The sequence below is a fragment of the Amblyomma mixtum genome, chromosome 4, assembly GCF_055824585.1.
Source record: "Amblyomma mixtum isolate Tamu chromosome 4, ASM5582458v1, whole genome shotgun sequence".
Taxonomy (NCBI): domain Eukaryota; kingdom Metazoa; phylum Arthropoda; class Arachnida; order Ixodida; family Ixodidae; genus Amblyomma; species Amblyomma mixtum.
In genome coordinates this window covers 90,404,673-90,426,678 of record NC_143015.1, presented here as the reverse complement: position 1 = coordinate 90,426,678, position 22,006 = coordinate 90,404,673, and the positions used below count along the sequence as shown (strand labels likewise).

Here is a 22,006-nt window from a genome sequence, read left to right as displayed (position 1 = left end):
CGTGTGCTCACTCGATGCAACCAGACCTCTCCAAAAGCACTGAGTTCATGCGTGGCAGCGTCACCTATGTCCACGGCCGCTCACGATCTTGAACGCACACTGACTCGAAAGTTCCAGGTCATGTTTAAATAAGCACGACACGAAGCGCCAGTCATTTCAGTTCTGATAACTGCCAAGTCTATCACTGCTGCTAGGTGTACAACTGGCAGCAAAAGGAGTATCAGTCAAACCTCGCTGTAACAAAATGGTTTACAACGAAATAATGAATGTAATGAAGGAATGACGATTCCCCTTGGAAGCTCGGACAACATGGGCTACAACCAAGTAAACTGCCGAGCCCCTTCAACTTCGTTACAACGAGGTTCAACAGCAGACACGTGTGCCTGGGAAGGAATTGATATTCAGCGCTTCCTGGCAAACAAGTCACCTGGTATTCGTGACAGGGGATGGAGTATAGAAGTTCCCCCGTATGTGCAGGCATTTTAAGCTACTGGCTTGAGCGACAGTGCCACAACACCCCCCCCCCCCCCCCTCCCACATATCCGCGTCCCGTAAACTTTTCCTGACAGCTGCGCACACCAAAAGTGGCTCCTCACCTTGTGGCCTCGCCGGTGGAGCTCCGCGAGCATGCAGTCGAGCAGCCGCAGCTTGCCGCAGGCCTGAACCAGATGCTCCCCATTGGTGCCATCGTCCTCCTCGCAGAGCCCGCGGAAGAGGTACGGGTGGTTGCATATCTTCCGCATGTCCATGAGTGGGTTGCGGCTACGGCGCAGCTGCTCGAGAGGGTCACGAACCTCCTCCTTGGACGACGTCGAGCTGCCTCCCCGGAAAAATAGAGAGAAAAGAAGGGGCCACGCACCATGTGAGAAGACCCCAAAGCACCAAAAAGCGCAGATCCAGTTCACCTTCGGCAAAGTAAAGCAAGCTTTTAAGATGAAAGCTTTTAATGGCTCATACTCGCAGCCATGACCCTGTCCGTCCGTTACATCTGAAGTGAAAGTCAACTAGTCGTTACTAGTCACAAGTCATGACTGACTAGTCATTAACCAGTCATGACTAGTCGTGACTAACTAGTCATTAACCAGTCATGACTAGTCGTGACTAACTAGTCATTAACCAGTCATGACTAGTTAGTTGTCAACTAATTAGTTATGACTAACTAGTCATTAACCAGTCATGACTAGTTACTCATCAACTAATTTGTTATGGCTAACGTCATTAACCAGCCATCAACTAATTAGTCATGATTAGTTAGTCATTAACTAATCATGACTAATTAGCCGTGGTCATGACTAGCCAATCCAAGTCACCTCATAGCTGCCTCGTGTGTGCCTACGGCCGTGCAGTCAAAGTTGCATGGAAAGGCTTTCGCCTCACGCACTTTAGGTCGTCAAAGTGCCCCCTGAATTTTTTAATTTTTTTGCCAATTTCACAGCTTTTCTAAATAATGAACACTGTGCACCCACCTGATGCCGCTGTCACGGGAGCTCTCGTCGTCATCACCGCTGTCGTGCGCAAAGATGTCGCTCTCCTTGGGTTCGATGTACCTGATAGGCTTTTTCGTAGAGCGCTGCCGTCTGCCCAGGGGTCCCAACTCTTCGTTGACGGCTTCAGCCTGTTTCGAGCGATTTTACCACATCTGTCAAAACTGCCTCCAGAACCTATACGCCAACTGCTTGTACTACAACCGCCTTTATACGAGGAGTGTCCAAAAAGTAATTCCTCTTATATATTTTTTTCTCGAACACTGTTCACTCAAAACTTTCGACATTCACAAAGAATACAGCAGCATATCTGCTAGACCTATGTTATACCCCTGTCACACGGGCACTTGTCTCGAACGCGGTTGAAGTTTGAAGCGCGATCGAGGTGGACAGCTGCTACACGTATCCACTCGATTCCGATTAACTAGTTAGATTCCTACATACCAGATGGCGCTGCGCATAGTATCATCATCGCCATCGATTTCTAATAAATTAAAAATAACAATCGTTAATACAAATTTTATTGTGAAAATTTCAAATTATGAGCAGAAAAAGCAGTTTAATTACTTTCTGCTGCAACAAGCAGTGCACTCGATAGCGAACAGCAGCAAAACAACGCTCGGGGCACGCGTAAACGGTAGCGCCATCTAGTGACAAGGCGCCAAAGCACATCAACTCTGTGATGAAGAAGTTTTGTTCCGTAATTACTGATACCTAGGGTCTGTGCATTGCGAGCCTTTTTTTCGTTCCAAGAAGAAAAACTGCAAATAGTAGAAAATGTAATAACTGACTAAAAGCAAGACAACTGCTTCGCCAGGTGTCGTTCTTACGAGGTAAACACACTGCATATAGTTGGGCCTAACAGCTTGAAAATCACCGAATTATGTGAAAAACAGGGGCCAGTTATCGCTTAAACCTCTACGCGTGGGCGAGAGTATGTGAAATAAAGGCGAACCGCTAGTATTTGAGTGAGCTATCGCGTTGAAGGATCCAGCGGTGACATGTATTTATTCTGAAGTGGGCGAGCAGGGCGCCGCCATCTTGTCAACGCATCCCCTCGATCGTGCTCCATGCGGCTGAGCAGGATCGCGGTCGATCGCGATTGAATTCGCCATGTAGCAACGCTGGATCTGCATCGAGTTTGATTTCGATCGACTCGATTGCGATCGAAAGTGCCAGTGTGACAGCAGTATTACTTATCAATGTAATCTCCGTCAACTTTTATGCCTTTGTGCGCCACGGTGAACAAAGGCATGCACACCTTTGTACAGTCAAGCCCACTTATAACAATATTCAAGTGCCATGGAAATACCATTGTTATAACCAATACAGTAGAATCTCGATAAACGGAAATCGGTTAAACGGAACTACCGCTTAAACGGAACAAACGCCTCGCGATTGGTTGGTTTTGTATTAAGCCAATGTAAAAAAAATCTCGTTAATCGGAACTCAAATTTTGCGACCACCGCGTTAACGGAACCGAAAAACTCGAAACCGCAACTAGTTGGACAAGCGCAGTGCCATCGCGGTACGCATCAATGCTCCCCTCGCTTCTCAAGAAGTTAGGCCCGGTTCAGCGACAGGCACTGAAAGAAACCCTGAGTGCCTGCCTGGAGTCCGGAGAAATACCTGCGGGCTGGAAACTGGGAAGAATGTTGTTCCTGTACAAGGGCTCCGGCGACCGCAGTGGCTATGCGGCCTATAGACCGATCACGGTGAATCCTGTTTTATACAGGCTGTTCGCTCAAGTCCTGCGCAGACGGATTCAAGCATGGGCGGAGCGAGAAAAGGTGCTGGGCGAGTTGCAGCAGGGCTTTCGCCAGGGACGGCGGTTGGAGGACAACCTGTTCATCCTGACCCAGTGCATAGAACTCGCGGCAGGTCAGGGTAGAGAGTTGTGGGCGGCCTTCTTGGATGTGGAAAAGGCCTATGACTGCATGGACCACGGGATCCTTTGGAATAGGCTACGTCTCAAGGGACTGCCCGAAGAGGTAGTCTCCCGGCTGCGCGCACTCTACACAGACACTAAAGTTGTTGTGGAGTGGCAGGGCCTCCGGTCTCGTCCGATTGAGGTACAGCGGGGCCTTCGTCAAGGATGCCCACTCTCCCCTCTGCTGTTCATGCTGCTGCTGAGCGACCTGGAAGGTGAACTGGAGCGTTGTGGTGCAGGTTTGGACCTAACCTACATGAACGATGGGCGGGTGGTGCGACAGGTCCTCCCAGGCCTGTTGTACGCTGACGACATCGTGCTGGTGGCGGGCTCGGAACCAGGCCTCCAGAAGCTGCTGGATATCTGCACCGCGCATGCAGGGCAGCTGGGTCTCCAATTCAGTGCACGGAAGAGCGCAGTGCTGTGCTGGTCCCGTGCCCCGACGGGCGTAGAGCCGAAGCTGTTGCTACAGGGACGTGAGCTACCGTGGGCGCATTCCTACAGATACCTTGGAATAGAGCTCACGACACAGCGGGCATACCTGGAGCTGTATGAGAGTGGCCTCCGCGCGAAGGCGCTTCGGAACCAATGTGTCCTGAGAGCCAAGGCGCTATGGTCATTCAACAGACTGGAAATACTGCGCACCATTTGGAAGGCGGTGATGGTGCCGGGACTGACTTATGCGAACGCGGTGCTATGTGTCTCATCGGGGACCCGTGAATTTCTGGAGCGACGACAGAGAGAGGTGGGACGGCGGGCTCTGGGTGCCTACCGTACGTCCCCAAACGAGGCCGTGCAGGGACCCGTGGGGTGGTCCACCTTCGAGGCACGGGAGGCGACGGCGAAGCTCAATTTCGAGATGCGCTCGTGGACGCTTGGGGAAGAACGCTGGGCCCATAAAGTACAGCGGTGTCTGCTGTACTCTGGTATGTGCACGCGCTGGAAGAGGAGGGTACGAGCGTTGGGGAGCAAATACGGTGTGCCACTACCTACGATCACCGACACCGAGGGCACCTGCTGGAGAAAAGGGAAGGTGCGGCAACGTGTAGTGGCGATGGAGACAGCGCTGTGGCAGAAGCCAAGCCAGCTCTCGGATTGTATTCTGCGCACAAACGAGAGATTGCGCAGGAGCGCTTCTACGACAACTCCCTTGGCAGTGCCCTACTCTTCGAGGCTCGGGCGGGAGTGCTGCGCACTAAGAAGTGGCAAGCCCGGATTGCCGGCCAGGACAATGCGGTCTTCTTGTGCACGATGTGTGGACAGGAAGAGGAGACGATCGAGCATGTGGTGCTGTCATGTCGATCGCTCCGCCCCTGCCAACCGAGTGGATGTACCCTTCCGCAGGCGCTAGGTTTTGACACAGGGCAACCGGCAGAGGGCGGTGCGGGCGACAGTGAAATGAACAACCAGGAAGCCATTACCAAGGCCAGGGCGGTCGAAACAACAAAGCGCCGCCTTGAAAATTGGAGTGGACTGAAGCGTTAGGTGGTGGTGACAACACGGCGGGACAATCTTCGCCGTAGCGTCACAAAGTTGGCTAGGACGTTCGTGTAATGTCCGCCCGTTACAAAGGGATAAGCCCCAAGTCCAATCCAATCCAATCCAATCCTCCTCCTCTCCGCGTCACCTCTCCGGTTTCTGTCTCCGGCGGTTTCCGGTTTGCTCGTACACTGCCCTCCGCATCGCTCGCTCGCGTTCACGGCGGTTGTGTTCAGTTAGGCCTAAGCCCTAGAGCTTTTGTTCGGTCCGATGGCAGCGCAAAAACAACCGCACAATGCACTTGCGTTGGAAAGGAAGATGGAGATCATCAACGACTTCGAGAGTGGTCGCTTCCAAGGGCGTCCGCAGAATTTTTTGCAGGGGGGGGGCCCCATTGGTTGTTGGCGCCGGAGGGGGGGGGGGGGGGGGGGGGGGGGCATGTTCGTAGCAAAAAGGCACTATTGGCGGTATGAATTTATTTATTTATATATAAATAAAAAATAAGTGAAATACACACATGAAATAAAAATTACAAACAGCAAATTAAAGTGTGGCTAGGAGAGATACATTGCAGTTTATCAAGGAAGAAACAATTAAAATTAATAAAAAATCCAAAAATATACTGTCACTTCGTGGAGAAGAGTGCTCAGTATTGCTGCATACGGGTTCTCGACTCACCCGGATTGATGACCAGCACACAGCACAATATGGTCACAAACACGCAACTACAGTCACTCAGTCAGTCTTCCTTGAACAGCAACTGTAGACTCCACGGATTTTTCTGGGCGAATTGCGTGATTACACGGGTGATAAATTCATTTCTGTGCTTCATTACACGCTCTCGGTGCACACTCGTCACACACATTGATTGGAAAAACGGTTGAACGCGCACGTTGAAAACAAAAGATGTCTATACATACAACGAAAACTTATTTACAAGATAAATGCACGCTCGCAGCTTCATACACCTCGCTCCATCTTGCTCGCGCATCCGCACAGTCGAGCAACCGCACGCACACTGCTCGCCGCTCGTAGTTTTCTCGTCCACTGTCTTGGTTGTTCTCAGCTTCGTTGACAAATGGCCACTAAAAACACCGAAGCACAAATACAGAGGCGCGCACACGTGCAAGGGCTTACTTCCGTGCGACTTCCAAGGGGAAGGGACACTCGCCACTCCGGTAGGAAAATTTATTTTGTGTGTTTTTATGGGGTTCAGAGCCCCAAAACGACTCAGGTTATGAGGAACGGAGTAGTACAGAGCTCCGGATAATGTCGACCACCTGGGTCTCTTTACCGGGCACTGACCTCGCACAGTACACGGGCGCTGTTGTCATTTGAGGCCCAGCCAGAGGTGACAGGCGAGCCAGGCAGGCGCCACCGGGCTGCGTTGACCAAAGGCGCTGGTTTTCGGAGAAGACGCAAGGGACGCTGGTGTGGGGGCGCCTCTGGAGACTGCGTCGCCGTGAACAAAAGATGCTAATCTCCTTTGCCGAAGATTCTGATAGCGGCGCTTCTACCGCACTGCGCTCTCCCGTGGATCGGAGGCACAGCGAGCGGCGGCGGCGCCAACTGATCGCCCGCTTGCCCATGAGCAGCCCGAGAAAGCGGGGGTGGACACGGCTGATTTGTATTTCCCTCCTGAAGAATTCATCGGTGGCCGGCATAACGAAGGCGAAAACAAGATGCACTGTGCACTGTCTGCCTCCGTGTCGCTATCTGTCTAGAGATCAAAGAAACAGGCACCCATTTCAAGACGGCTTGAAACACATGCTCGCCGGTGCCGCTGTATGTCTGCAACAGGTCGGCCTTCAACAGAGCTAACGATGGCGTGGTTTGAAAACGGCATAAAGACGCGTGCCCGGACGCGGCATTTCGCAGATGTGACCCAAAGCGTGGAAGCAGAGCTGCTTTTACCCTTTTGGCTGAGCCCACCACGGCCCCTGGCGTGCGGCCATCACTCACGGTTCGAGGGAGTGATTTTCCAGGGGGGTGCAGCCGCCCCCCCTTGCCCCCCCCCTCCGGACGCCCATGGTCACTTCACGAAAACGGCGCTAGCGACGAAGTACGCCGTCCCCAAAAGCAGCCTAACAAGAATTCTTCAGGACAAGGACAAGCTGCGGGAGGCGTTCGAGACGTCACGCTTTGGTCCTCAAAGAAAACGACTGCGAGCGGCTGTCCACGAAGACTTGGAGAAATGCCTGGTGCTTTGGCTGCGCAGAGCCCGCAGTGAAAACATCCCAATCAGCGGGCCACTAATTCGTGCAAAAACGGAAGAATTTGTTCTTCACCTCGGCATCGAGGGTTTCTCGTGCAGCGAGGGGTGGCTGACCCGGTTTAAAGAGCGCAATGGACTGGTGTTTCGTGCTGTTTCAGGGGAAGCTGCCGCTGCTGACGCGACGGCATGCGGAGACTGGCGAGAAAGACGGCTGCCCGAGATTCTGGAGGAATACGATCCAGAGAACATCTACAATGTAGATGAGACTGCACTCTTTTACAAGTTGCTCCCCTCAAAATCGCTATCATTTAGAGGAGAGAAATGCACCGGAGGGAAACTGAGCAAGGACAGGCTGACCGTCCTTATCGGTGCCAACATGACGGGCAGCGATAAGTTGAAGCCGCTAGTGATCGGCAAATCGAAGCATCCTCGTTGCTTCAAAAACGTCGCAACCTTGCCCGTTTCATACCAGGCCAATGGCAAGGCGTGGATGGCGCAAGCCATTTTTAGTGAGTGGATTTATCGCGAGGATGCGCGCTTCTCTCGCAACAAGCGGAAAGTTTTGTTCCTGGTGGATAACTGCCCTGGACACGGAACTGTGCCAGGTTTGAAGTCCATACAGCTGGAATTCCTGCCAGCGAACACCACAGCACTGCTGCAGCCTATGGATCAGGGTGTGATTCAAGCGCTCAAGTCGCGCTTCCGCAAAAATCTTCTTAGGAGGATGCTCTTATGCATGGACCAGGGGAAGGAGTACAAGGTAGATGTACTGCGTGCCGTTTACCTCCTGGATGATGCTTGGCGGCAGGTTAGTGCAACCACCATTGCCAGCTGCTTCAGGCATGCGGGGTTTGCCGCAACCACAGAAAAACCCAGCACACAGAGTGAGCCTGATGATGTTCACGACGCAGCCGAGGAAGATTTGCTACTAGAGAATTGTGCTGCGATGGGCATTCAACTTGGTGAATATGTCCAGATCGACAGCGATGTGGCAATGTGCCCAGAAAATACCGTGCACAGCATTATAGCTGATGTCTGCCCCCCTGATGAAAGTGAAGACGAGGAGGAAGAGCTTGAAAACGAGACCGCCGACTCTGATCCTGTGGTGACACCTGCGCAGGCGGAATCGGCAGTCCAAATGCTGAAGAGTTTCTTCCAACGAGAAGAAGGTTCGGAAGTGTTTCTGCACAGCCTGTCAAGTATGGGTGATGCCATTAACAAAAAACGGCTGCGAGAGCTCAAACAAGCAAATATAAAATCCTTTTTCACTAGCCAATAAGTGGTAATTCCCACTCTTTTGACATTTTTTTTTTAAATTTCAGTACTAGTACTACTGGAAAAAAAATTCACTGCTTATTTTTCTCTAATAAAGTTTGTTCTCATAGTGTACCGTTCTCCTTATTACCTAGATTTCGCAAATTGAGATCCGCTGAGACTGCCAACTGCGCGCGCGCGCGCCAGCCGCGTAGGGATCACGTGGAAGCGGATTGCGCAATGCTGAACCTATACTCTCTCTAAACGAAACTCCTGATAAACGGAACATATTTTCCCGGTCCCTTGAGGTTCCGTTTAACGAGAGTCCACTGTAATTGTTATAACAGGGTTGTGCCGAAAAAAAGAAAGGATGACAAACTTCAGAGCATTTATTGACAGTAAATACCCAGAGGGGTTTGATAATTCTAATGCCTGTAAAAGCTTGTTAAATCGAACTTCAGGGAACCGGAACAATGTTCACCGTTCACCGATGACCAAAGCACCGCCATCACTGCGCCACCGGGAGTTGCGCACCTCCATGTTACAGGAATTAAGCCGGCTTTTTGGAAGCTATTCTTATAAGAAATTCAAGAAGTATGCAGAACCAAGGGTGCGGTGACAGCTGACAAGAGAACAACCGCGCTGGCTGCGTAGCCAATGCAGCAAAGCAGCAGCTCTCCTGAGGCGATGACGCCTGCCTCTTTTGCTTTCGTGGCGTTGCTGTGCCAGCTTAGTCCATTGGTCGGCCCCACACATGCACGCTTTTGTGTTGCAAGCATGGTTTTGCTGGTGTGGTTGTAGCATTTCTTTTCTTTTTCTGTAATGGTTGACACTCAATTACCGGATTTAATTGTTATAACCAATAATGTGCCTTGACAGCATTGCTATAAGCAGTTTATTTTACCATAGAACACATGGCAAAGCTGATGGTGCCATGACCGACCATTGTTATATCCGATATATTGTTATAACCAGTATTGTTATAAGTGGACTTGACTGTAGCAGCGTTTTTCCTTCTGATGAAGCCAAGTCCTTACGGTGCTACTGATACTTTCATTGTTCTCAAACATGGATCCATGAAACGCGTCTTTCAGCGGCTCGAAAAGATGAAGATAAGACTGTGCCAAGTTAAGACCGTAAGGAGGCTGGGACATTACAGTCCAGCAAAATTCTGCAATTGCATCTTTTCTTAAAAAAAAAAAAAAAGATGGGCTTAAACACAGACACTCTTTTCTCGGACTGGTATAGTGGCTCTATCTGTGTGACAGAGGTGAAAGTGGGCATGCATATGCAAGATGCATCGTTTTGCTAGCGTGTGAAATTTTAGAGCATTATCTTTTTCTGGGAAAGAAAAAAAACAAGGGGTATTACTTTCTGGACACCCCTCATATACAATAAAAGAGTGATTTGAGAACACCAACAATAAACGCCAGGTTGTGACAACATGCTGATCAACTCGTACAGCATGCACACTCATTTAACAGGCAAACGCACTCCTACCATTAAACATTAAAATGATAAAAAGTTATCACTGCAGCACAACTTTGCCCCATGTAATAAACACACCTCCAAATTTAGTGGAAATCATTTCATGCAGAAAAAAAAGCATGCTGATTAGGCAGGTAAATACAGAAAGTTTTCATTACGACAGCTGATGGCATAAAAAAATTCTAAAACTCGCATGCGTTAATACGTCTGTGTAACTCAACATCCTGCGACAGCAGTCTGCGGGCTTCCATGGAACACAGCAACAGCAGAACCGACGTAATCACCACTGTCAGCCATTTTATTTTTTGTTGTTGTTTATTGGCTCTAGAAGATTCCACATCAGTTATGGCGCGATCATATAGGTGTGACCACTCGGACTGCACCATGCACACACGGTGCAAACACTAGTTCGAGTCACTGCACACAGAGGGCGCCACAAATCCCGCGATGCGCCAAATGGGCACGAGTGTTAGCTCACACTGCTGAGCACAAAAAGGACGCCACGGATCCGTGATGCAACGCTCTGTGAAGCATCACACCTTTCGTCCTTGCACTCTTTCGTGTTAAGCCGCAAACGCCGACACCGTACGAGCAGGAAACTTGCCCTTAACAGCCGACGCAGTGGGAGGAACGTGCAGAGCACAATCCCTACCTTTGGTTCGGTGACCGCCTCCAGTGCGCGGTCCACGCAAATCTTGTAGAGCCTCTCCTGGAGTGGGCTTAGCGGCGCGTACACAAGCAGCTCAGTCTTCCTTGGCAGCTCGAGCGCAACATCCTCCTGGAGAGAAACGAGTCGGAAATGTTCGGTGCTTGAAACACAAGACACGTCACGACTGCTGGCTAAGGATGTAGGAAGCGCGTTTTCGGGTCAAGGAACTAAGACACAGCAAATGAGAGCCACTATTCGAGAGAACCAATTTTAAATGATCGCTGCATTCGATCAGCTTGGTGTTATCCAAACAGCTGGGCTTCAAGCTGTAGCGCCAGAAAATCGGACAGCCCTCTGGCAAGTGCACCCCGACCTCTTCTCATCACTGTGAAAATCGCAAACAAACAGGTTTTACCCACACATGAATAAACTGACACCTGATCCTGCAAGGCCTAGGTGGCAGCATATGAAATAGTTGCCTTTTTGCCTCGCGGACCAAACAAAACTCATACACGTTTTCCAGGTAAAGATAGCCGTCATGAGCTTGTACATTTTGCCATGCAAACATGGACAAATTCTCCATCAGGTGATCCGTACTGGGATAGGGTAACCCTGGCTGGTACAAGACGGTATTTACAGATTGCTGGGAAGGACCTTTGCTCTGAGGTAGATGTAACTGGACTGAGTTGGTGAGAAATACGTGCTACCACTCAGTGTGGGCTTCTTGCAAATTCCCGCCAACTACCATATATACTCATGTAAAGGCCGCACTATTTTTTGTAGTTTTTATGGGGCGCAGCCCTTACATGGGACCGGTATTTTTCTGTAAAATTTTTCAGACTATGGCGGAGCCCCGATTATGCGTCCCTTTTCATGCTGCGACAAATTTCTGCTACACGGCGTGTTTGCAAAACGGAGAAAGGCCCAGTATCACTCCAGTCTGGACGGAATTACTCAATAGCCAAGCGGCCCTTGTGAGCAGGTGGTGCAAAGCTCAACATTCTCGCCTGGGCTGCGCAGACACAGACAGACGCACGCACCTTGGTTCTCCGCAGCAAGAACGGCCGCAGGACCTCCTGCATGCTGGCCACGAAGTGGTCGGACTCTTCGCGCTCCACAAAGCGTGCAGCTCCTTCGCTGTCCGCTCCCGACAGAGACTCCATGTCAAACCACGACTCGAACCTGCGCACGCAGAGACAAGCCAGTGTCATGCCCTGGGCTGCCAAGGTGAGCTGTCCAGAGAGCGCGATTCGGTTCTCTCAAAGGTCTTTAACCAGCCACAACTGCTGGTTATGGGCCACACTGAAGACGACTCTACCGAATATCTCTTTCCTTCGTAAAATCTAACTGGCTTTCCTGTCAATGCCGCTTCCTTGCCACTCATACATACACCATATGCTGTTACAATTTTTCAACAAAGTAAATTTGAAAGCTAGTGTCGTCTTCACCACCATTGCCCCTTGCACACAATCCTTCTTATGCCGCACAACTTGATAACAGATTATGGTATGGTTTATTGGGGTTCAACGTCCCAAAGCAACTCAGGCTATGAGGGACACCGTAGTGGAGGGCTCTGGAAATTTCGACCACCTGGGGTTCTTTAACGTGCACTGACATCGCACAGTACTCAGATTACCAACTCATCTCTAATAGTTCAGTGGCCCACACTCTTTTAACGGAATGGTGTTAAGGGTCCCATTCAGCAGAGAAACTGGTGTAGTTGTTGGCGTGTCGAGAAAATTGGGATTGGTCGAGGGTCTAAAAGATCTGTGACATCACAATCGCATGACCTCGCGCAGGTAATTCAAACTCGTCACATGATCACATAGTACAACACAATTGCTCGTTGGTCTACAGGGTCGTGACGTCATTCCACTACCATTACTTAGTGCCCCTCACTACCTCGCAACCAATCAGTAATTGAACTGCAACCTGCCACAGTGGTCAGATTTGTCAAAATCCGGCGGGCAGGTTGTAATGGCGCCACAAGGTCATGTAACCTAGGTGGCCCACCTCATAGGTTACTCCTCCAGGGCGTTTACGTAAATTTTTCGCTCACAGTCAAGAACGAGTGCCGACGTCAACAACATCCACGTCCTCACAAATGCTTCCCTGAGCTGCCTATCATAAACAATCAATATCTTCATTAATACTTCATTGCGGTGAGGGATTAACTCGATCATTCAGTTCTGCTTACCTTCCGTTGGCTGTTTTCCTGTAAGCGGCGAGTAAGCAGAACGATCGACAAAGCTTTGCACTGGCCAAACTTCGAAAAGGCGTCGTAGCTATCTATATCTAGGAATGGTTTTGGTTATTTATCACTTCTGTGAAAAAAATGTGGAGAAACTTCGTTAAGAATGTAGGCAGCTGTTTCAAAAACCCATTAAACTTTATGCACACAGTGTTAGAATGAATGCATTGTCAGTATCTTCCATCCTCAAGCATCCTTTGCACTGGCGTATTACGTAGCCTTATAAACTGGCTACTCCGGAATAACAAGTTCACCAGGGATCTCTTGTGCCCCATTCCCATGGTCATGCATGTAGACAAGAAACCTGAGGTATCCTTCCACTAATAATGCCATTATTTCTACAACTGGTGCTACACGTTCAGGTTTAAAGTCATTATAGGTATGTCGTCATAACGATAATGCCTGCAGACCAGTCAGAAATTTTAGCTGATCAGAAACAGGTCTCACTACCAGAACATCTCGTCAATGTTCTCCGAATGTAACATTAGGATTACCTTGCAGAAAATATTGCTCTTCTCTGTTGAGGTGTTGGAAAAGTAGCCATGAAAAATTCGCCCGTCAGCACAGCACACAAGCCGAGAGTATCTGTCCAAAGTGGCGGTCGAAATGGCGCCACTCACACAGAACATGCAGTAGAGATGCCTCATCAGACTGAAAGCTCTGAATGACAAATTGTATGCTCGATCTTAAAAGGTATAACGCGATAGCTTTAGTGGGTTAATGCTCATACATGCGCAGTCATGCTCTACCTAACATTCATAGATCCCTGGGAGTCCTCACACCACACCTGGCGCAATGGTGCAGCGGCAAAGCAATGCACCACCGCCCTGCGATGACAGGTGCTGCCACCAGTGGGTACTGGGCGACCCATTTCGCTCTTCCCGAGCAGCCTCTTATAAACAATCATTAATTCAACTGCCACCTGCCACGGTGGGTAGTTTGCTCACCATCCAGTGGGAAGGTTGTGATGACGCCACAAGGTCACGTGACCTAGGTGGCATACCTAGGTCACTAGGTCGCTTCTCCTGGTATTTCCGGGGTTTTTTACTCGCAGTTAACAACGGAGACCGAAAACGGACACCAGCAACGGACACCGGCAATGGACAGCAGCGACGGACACCGACAACGGACACCGACAACGGACATTGACAATGGACACCGACAACAACAACGCCGTTTGTGCTACAGGGGCTCCTTAACGCTGTCCCATCAAAATAAGAGAGAAAGGAGACGTACGCCTGCAGGTCGTGGAAGATCTCTGGGATGAGGAAGTGCAGCAGCGCCCACAGCTCGGTGAGGCTGTTCTGGAGCGGGGTGCCAGTGAGGAGGAGGCGGTTGCGCACCCGGTACTGGCTCAGCTCACGCACCAGGCGGCATTTGAAGTTCTTGAGTCGGTGTGCCTCGTCCACCACCAGGAGGAGCCAGTCGATGGGCGCCAGACGTGACCGGTCACGAATCGCCACCTCGTACGAGGTCACCACCACAGTGGCACCACGAAGCCTATGCGGCACCTGCGTACCATGCAGCAGAGGAGAGGGGAAGAGTTTGTTACTGACTCTCCAAAGTCTGTACCAGCGCCATAAGAAAAAATTCAGGACTATGCAAGGTCTTCCAAGGACCTATTAGGTCCTTGGATAACTTTGTGCCATTCAGCAAATCTCAAATTTTTGCGACACACAAGCATTTGCATGAAAACAAAAGCAGTGTTTTCATTGCACTTTACAAAAACGGTCAGCACATCTGTCAACATTGAACCCTGAACTGCATCTTTACGCTGGATCCTCCCTTGACAGCTCTCTGGCAATGGCTCAGCACGAACAAAAATTTTAGAATTTTTGACGGCTATGTACAAGAAGCATTCAACTGCAAAGCTCACAAAAAAAAAAACTACAGAGAATGTTTACTACATTCGAATCGGAGCGAAAGCACGGATTTGTGCTATGCAGAAGACGTGATGAGGAGGCAGTGCCGCGGGACGGAGCAGATGGAAGTTGAAGATGACGCTCTCCAATGCATAGCGCGAGAGTGTGGTGCAGTTTAACACGAGGCGTGTTGGCTGCGGCAGTAGCCTAGTGGTCTCGCTGAGCGGCGCTTAAAAGAGATCTGTTCACGCAGCCGACGGTTCGACTGCTAATGATGGATGTTGATTAAATTTCTTTTTCTCCTTTTCATGGTTTGACCTCTAACTCAGCTGAAGGACAAATTTACATGGTCCGCTATTGACGCCTGAGGTCCCATAGTGACGCTTTTGCCTTTTTGAAAACGTCATAGTCCCCAATGTTTTTGTTCCTGAAACAACTCCATGTTCTCTAGGGGGTACATTGCATTGCTGCAGAATCTCCCTGGAGCAATTAGTGCTTCTAACATCCACTCATCAGGCCTGCAGCATATTTGCATTTTTTTCTCTTTTTTTTTTCAGGTGGTTTTCCAAAGCACACACCCTCAATGCAGCAAAGTCAAAGCATTTGATGCACGCTTTGCATTTCGCTCGATGTGGATTTTTAGCATTTAGGGCCACTCAGTCCTTGTATTAGACATTGCTGAGCCAGGCACTTGGAAATTTAGTTACCAGGCATTTTTTTTGCATAGCGGAATAGTAGCTGCATCCACGCACACAGAGAACTGCACACGAATGTTTAGCAAACCGTAGTGTTCGTATCAAGTTAAATGCCAACGCATGTGTAGCACAAAGCCACAACAGAGCAGTGGCCAGAACTAGAACAGCAGGAAACAGCAACAGCCTGAATGTGGCCCGCCGTGTAACGTGCATCCACCAAACTTGTGAAACATTTAACCACTAAGTAGAAATATATGTGCTGAGAAAATATATACATAGTACTTTTCTCCTTATTTATGTGTCTGATGAAACTTTCTTGGTGTAGATAGTGATTTCCATTTCCGGAGCAAGATTTTTTTCAAGAAATTTCAAGGATTCAAAAAATATCAAGTATTTTCAAGGGTCTTGAAAATGAGATTTTATAACTCAAGGGTTTTCAAGGACCTGTGTGGCCCTATTCTCCTTAGAAAGCTGGGCTCTGATAACCCTTTTTTTAAAAGGATACATCTGGGCAGCGCACAAAAATTTGCCAGCTAAACTGAAAACTTTGAAAAGAAACGTACGTGGGCACCAAGTCTGCAATCTACTTTGACAAGGTGCCAACATGAGCATGCAAGGTGGCGGATGTGCACTTGCAGCTTGCGCCATCTGTCGCTTGCACCTCTAACCAACAAAAGCTACAGATACAAACTGGTGGTTTGTTTTTACTCAGTGAAGCACAGGAGAGGGGTGAAGTGGTGAAGCATGCAAAAGTAAGAACCATGTCACACAAGCAAGTTTAGTGACAATTTCAGTGCGTGCTGTCACACGGCAAAAAGAAGACTCATTTGGAAATGACGACAGTGACGATGGATGTTGTACCACTCTGTAGAAATTACTTTTGTTTTAGCGCAAATACTCTGAGAATATGATTTTATCATGAATATAATTGTGCCACACTACTTTTCAGTGTTTATTTGAGTATCTGCTAACATGTTAACTATAAAAGGTATAACAATCCAAGACAAGAAGTCAGTCCAGAATGCATACACAAGGTACAGTGTACATGGCAAACACGGCGGAATGCAAGTGTGCCATAGCTGCAATATGTTGCATGCGAGCCTTGCATGTGAGCCCAGGCTCACACTGCAGTAATGCGGCTTGAGACTGGGTTGCAAGCAATCAAGTTCCAAGCCATCCAGCGAAACAACAAAACAAATTGGCATTGTTGATACAAATTTCAGGATGACACAAATTTGCAAAATTCCCTGGTCAGAGCGCATTGCATGCTAGGTGCAGACTTTCAGGTGTTCCAAACATTCTCCCGCACCACTTCGGATGATTTCGGGTGAGCCGCGACTGTGCCCTCCAGCACTAAGCACTGCCCGTACATCGCCGAATGCCGCAATCACAAGTCGTGCAGTACGCAAGGCAAGCAGTGAGCAAAGTAAGTAGCCAGCACATGGCTTGGCTAACATTACAACTGCCGGGCAAAACAGTACGCACAGCAAGCAGGGAGCGGAGGAGCACAGCTGTAGATAAATCGTGTCAGCTGTAAACAGATCTACATGAATGCACTTCCTGTGCTTCTGCACAAGGATTCTGTCATTTTGGATGATATGACTTTGTCACGACCCCGTCAGATTCGTATCATCCACATTCTACTGTGTAACAAACAACAGCCACTCTGTTACACCTTGCATTCATCTGACGCCTCTCGGCTTTTGTCCCTTCCTGCCTAACATGAATGCAAGAAGAAGACCATGAATATGCACAGCCCCTCAAGAAATGCGTACAGTATACAGTAGAACCCCGCTGTTACGTTCCTCACTGCTGCGTTTTCCCGGCTGTTACGTCGTTTTCTTCGGGTCCCGGCATAGCTTCCATAGGATCCAATGTATTGGGAACCCCGCTGTTACGTCGTAGCCGAGGAAACGATCCCGCATGATACGTCGCAACCGGGCTCCCCGAACCCAACCGGGCAATGCGCGCCAACCGGCATTTTGATTTTTGACGAGTCTTGGCCAGGCTTGGCTACGGAACTGGCTGCAAGAAGCCGCACGCGAGTTGGAGAGGCCGCCACTAGATGGCTATCTGCCTCGCACGCCGAACGCCGCGATCTTTATCGTGGGAGGTGGTGAGGAGGAGGCGCGCCGCGGCTGGGGTCGCTTATCAGCGCGTCTTTTCTTTCACTCTTTCTTTTTATCTTTTAACTCTCCTTGGTGCACGCCGGTGGTGCACGCCGAACGCCGCGATCTTTATCGTGGGAGGTGGAGGAGCACAGCTGCAGTCGCTTATCAGCGCGTCTTTTCTTTCACTCTTTCTTTTTATCTTTTAACTTTCCTCTATCTGCAAGTGACAGCGGTGGTGGCTCGGCTGGAGCCAGTCGGCAGGGCTGGTGCAATTTCCTTTTCATCCTTCTCAGTCGCAACAACATCTTTATTGTGCTTTGATGGCGTGATAGCGTTGAGTAAGCGGAAGGGGCTTTCCCTTGAGGAAAAGCTGGACGTACTAAACGCAGTCGACAGGCAGCCAGGGCGGCTTACGCGGAGCAGCGCGCGAGCAGCCTACGAACATTTCAGTGCTTGACGCTGTGCACAACGTCGCTTCAGCGTGGACTGCAGTGAGCGCGTGAACTGCACAGCACTGCTGCGTGCGTGCGGTGTGGCCGCACCGCAAAGCGACGCTGACAGCAATGCGGCCTTTGCTATTGAGAAACGCGTTGTTCTTTCCAGCGAGCGAAAGAAACTGCAATCCACCATTCTCGATTTTTTAAAGTCCTAGGGTCAATTTGCGGAAATAAATTGTTTCAAGTCAAAGCTGCACTGTTTTCATTAATTTTCGGTGCTTTCCTCACTGTTGCGTTTTCCCGGCTGTTACGTTTTTTTTCCCCGGTCCGGTGAAAAACGTATGAACGGGGTTCTACTGTATATATAGTCTTGCTCAGTAGAAGGATCCATGCCACATTTATCCCCTTCCCATAGAAATGCCAATTACAATTGACTCTTGACAATCCGAACTCAAAGGGAGCCAGACATTTGTTTGAATTTTGAGGGACGCAAATTAAGTGGAGCCTTTTTAATACACTCAACGATGGCGGGACCTAAGTATCAGTTTGGATAAACCAGAAGTTTTAATTAAATGAATTCTAATTAATGAGAATCCACTGTCTCTTGACACTCAAAGGGACTGCAGTTGGATATAACAGGACGCCTCACATTTCCCCGCTCTTCTTCACACAAAATGATACTTTTTTTTAACCCACCAATTGGAAAAAAAAGAAACCTTGCACTCCAGGCCAGAGCTGTGAATTCACGTTAACATGACTGCTGCGAAATGTGACCGCAAAAATATACGGCACGACCAAGCTTGGTGTGGTTGAATGGAAGATTATTACAGCCCTTTTTTTTTATTCGCATGACAAGCTGCATAGAGAAAACATCCCATCACAGCGATTAGTTCCAAACCAAAGTGGGTGATAACAAAAAGTGGAGGTTTGGATGCATGAACTTAGGCACTCGGAGAATCCAAAAAGCAGTTGAGGGAACCCAGTTTGAGAACCCCTGATCAAGGCTACATAGAGGTACTCTTGAAGAACCCCAGCTTCATACAAAATCTGCACATTTAAACACTTGTCTTTCATCTTGCTCTGCATGTCGCCACTTAACAAATTGTGCAACACAGGACAGAGAGAGAGAGAGATATTAGGGCGCAAGCCTTTAATGCCTCATCGTTGTAAGCAGGAGTTGTCGACAGAAATGTCACGCTTTTCAGTTGGTCGAAACGGTCGTGACGTCACAGTGCGCGAATTTCAAACGGGGCCAATTGTAGTTTGGCTAGTAACCATGCAACCAATTACAGGGATCGTACAGTGCTGCTCCAAGTAAGTGGGACTGAGTTTAGTTCATTGCTTAATCACCCAATTAGCCTAATTAAGTCAGACCGGATAAATAAAGCTGAGTAGGAAATTGGTCAACTTGGGGAATCAAACCAGGGTCTCCGGAGTGCGAGACGAGTACGCTAACCACTCAGCCATGCCAGCTCGATGGTTTGCAATGAACAAAGGCGCGTCTAGTGAATACGGTGTCTTCGCTCACTTCCATCCTCCTCCCTTTCCTTATGGCAAGGTTCAGGTGTCCACCGAGATATGCAAGACAGATAGATTTCCTTTCCTCAACAACCAGTTTACCGACGAGGGAGGCATAGAGCAGAATGGGCGATGGCGTTCTATGGACTCCCCGGCAGCGTTGCAAGACGCTGTCGCGTTCCACTCTTCGAGGCGAGGCTTAACATCTCAACCACACATCAGTGACGCAAGCAGCAACACTAGGCTTTCGCCTCACCGCACTTTAGGTCAACAAAGCGCCCCTCTGAATTTTGGGAGAGAGAGTGACGCGTACCATCGAGTGGCGTTCCTCCTGGGGCCCGTGGTAGAGCACCACCTTGAGGGAGGGGGTGAAGCGCTGCAGCTCCCCCACCCAGTTGGGCAGGGTGGAGAGGGGGGCCACCACCAGGAAGGGGCCCGGCAGACCCCGGTCCACCAGGGCGGCCACCAGGGCGATCACCTGGATCGTCTTGCCCAGCCCCATCTCGTCCGCCAGGATGCCATTCACCCCGTTCTCGTACAGCACCTGGACACACACAGATTGTGCGTGTGTTCCATGCACAAAGCGTATTCAAATGGAGGAAGCTGGTCTCAGAGAAAAAAATTTTTATTAAGGGAGTAATTACTCATTGACATCCACCCAAGCTCAGCCATACGGCTACAAAGGAAAGCTATACAGCTTTCTCAGAAACTTCGCAGTTAAAGAAAGATTCGTCCTGGTCCGAGGTTCGAACCCAGGACCACCGCTACACCTAACCGGGACGGCAAGCTTATGGCATGGCGAGAGCGAATTGATCAGTAACTCGAAGTGGGAACAGTGTTGACCAAATGTTTTAGGGGAATCCCCCAAGGTGGAGTATATTTGTAATAAGGGAGTAATTACTCATTGATATCCACCCGAGCGCAGCCATACGCAGTTAGCTCAACTGGTAGAGCGACTGCTCCGGTGTAGCGGTGGTGCCAGGTACGAACCCCGGACCAGGACGAATTTTTCTTTAACAACGAAGTTTCTGAGAAAGCTGTACAGCTTTCCTTTGTAGCCGTATGGCTGCGCTCGGGTGGATGTCAGTGAGTAATTACTCCCTTATTACAAATCTACTCCACCTTGGGGGATTCCCCTAAACATTTCAGCAAAAAAATTTTTGGTAATGAAGTCACAATAATGGAATCTTCAAGAAACATGTATTTTTACATGCTGATTCCAAGTATGTAATTTAATTTTATGTGAAACAACTCCGTGTGCACTTATATAATATGTTATGTAACTTTCTGCCAAGAACTTTCAATACATTTTGCTCCATGAAACTTGCTAGGTTGCATGCCATTGCTTGTCTTGACATCAAAGTACGCAATAAGGGCAAAATTATTATCCAGCCTATCATAGAAGTTGAGTTACAGGGTTTTGAATTTGACACTTCACAGACGGAAAGAAAGTGATGATTTCAAAATCCTATACCTCGCTTTCTATAGCAGACAGGCAGGATGATAATTTTACCCTTATGCATAGCTTGCTATCAAGAGAAACCAATGGCGTGCATTCTGACAAGTTCCCTGTGGTAGAATTTCCTTCAAACTGTCGGCAAAAGTTACCTAACATATGGCATAAGTGCACAAGGACTTGTTGTACACAAAAATAAAATTAGTACATATTTGGAATCAGCACGCAAAAATGCATGTTCCCTGAAGATTTCACAGTTGTGGCTTCATAAATAAAAATTTATTTCTAAGACCCTCTTCCCCCCTTAACGGGACATTGAGGAGAACTCCTATATAATTTTCGTTCTCGGCAAAGATTCAACCATTTGCCTCTTTGCGGCCAAGTTGAAGCCCGTTCGGCGCCAAAGACGCATCTGTCAGTGAGAAAACTGGATTTAGAAATAAAACAATTTTTTTTTACTCTGCCATTCAATTCAAACTCGTGATGTTAATGATGAAAAAAAACACACAATCCCCATTTCAAAGTAGATGGCAGCATGGCCTAGCCCCAGAGATCCGTGTACAGTCAGTCTTGACGTCATCCTTGCTGTTCGCTTGTGAAAACAGCCCGCAGCGGCAGCTATAGCTGCGATACATTGTTTTTGGCCTTTTCTTTCTCGCGAAAGCTGCATGTCAGTGAGAGTAACCGCTTGGTCATTACAACATAGTAATCTACTAATGCAGGCCAACTTCGATTTTCTCTTAAGTGTTTCCCTCCTACATCTAAGAAATTTCAGGGTCTGTCCCGTCTACAATTTTTTGTTCGAGCAGAACTCATTTCACAGCTCCAGGCTGGCCAGCAGTGATGAGCAACCCAGAGCGAACAGTGCGTATCATGCTTTTTCAAGCCTTGTGCACGGTTTACACCCACTGTCAACGTTTACGAAACACAAGCGGGGAAAACAAATGATTTCTCACCATCTTTGCACGCACCATGGAATAAACAGCATAGAAAGTGTTCACTCAAGTGAGCGAATCAGAGCGCACCACCATTAAACACCCAGCATAATGTGCCACGAGTACAAAATTTTTTTTAACCGGTGCACTAACATGTGTTAGTGCACCGTCCTTGCATCTCACTAGCAAGGAAGTTAATTTCCTAAGCAGAAGTGTGCGCGAGCAAAATTGGTGGGCAAAAT

General features: G+C 48.8%; 1 protein-coding gene across 1 annotated transcript in view; it reads right to left on the bottom strand.

Annotated features, from left to right (window-relative positions):
* Positions 1 to 22,006, bottom strand: part of LOC149347394 (lymphoid-specific helicase-like) — a 40,726-nt gene that overhangs the window by 8,599 nt on the left and 10,121 nt on the right. Inside the window, exons 6-11 of the mRNA XM_089587047.1 lie at positions 19,687 to 19,917; positions 13,987 to 14,261; positions 11,540 to 11,681; positions 10,503 to 10,628; positions 1,467 to 1,615; positions 597 to 816 (exon numbers count right to left, since the gene is read on the bottom strand). Of these exons, the coding sequence (XP_089443173.1) occupies positions 597 to 816; positions 1,467 to 1,615; positions 10,503 to 10,628; positions 11,540 to 11,681; positions 13,987 to 14,261; positions 19,687 to 19,917 (1,143 nt within the window). The remainder of the gene's footprint in view (positions 1 to 596; positions 817 to 1,466; positions 1,616 to 10,502; positions 10,629 to 11,539; positions 11,682 to 13,986; positions 14,262 to 19,686; positions 19,918 to 22,006) is intronic.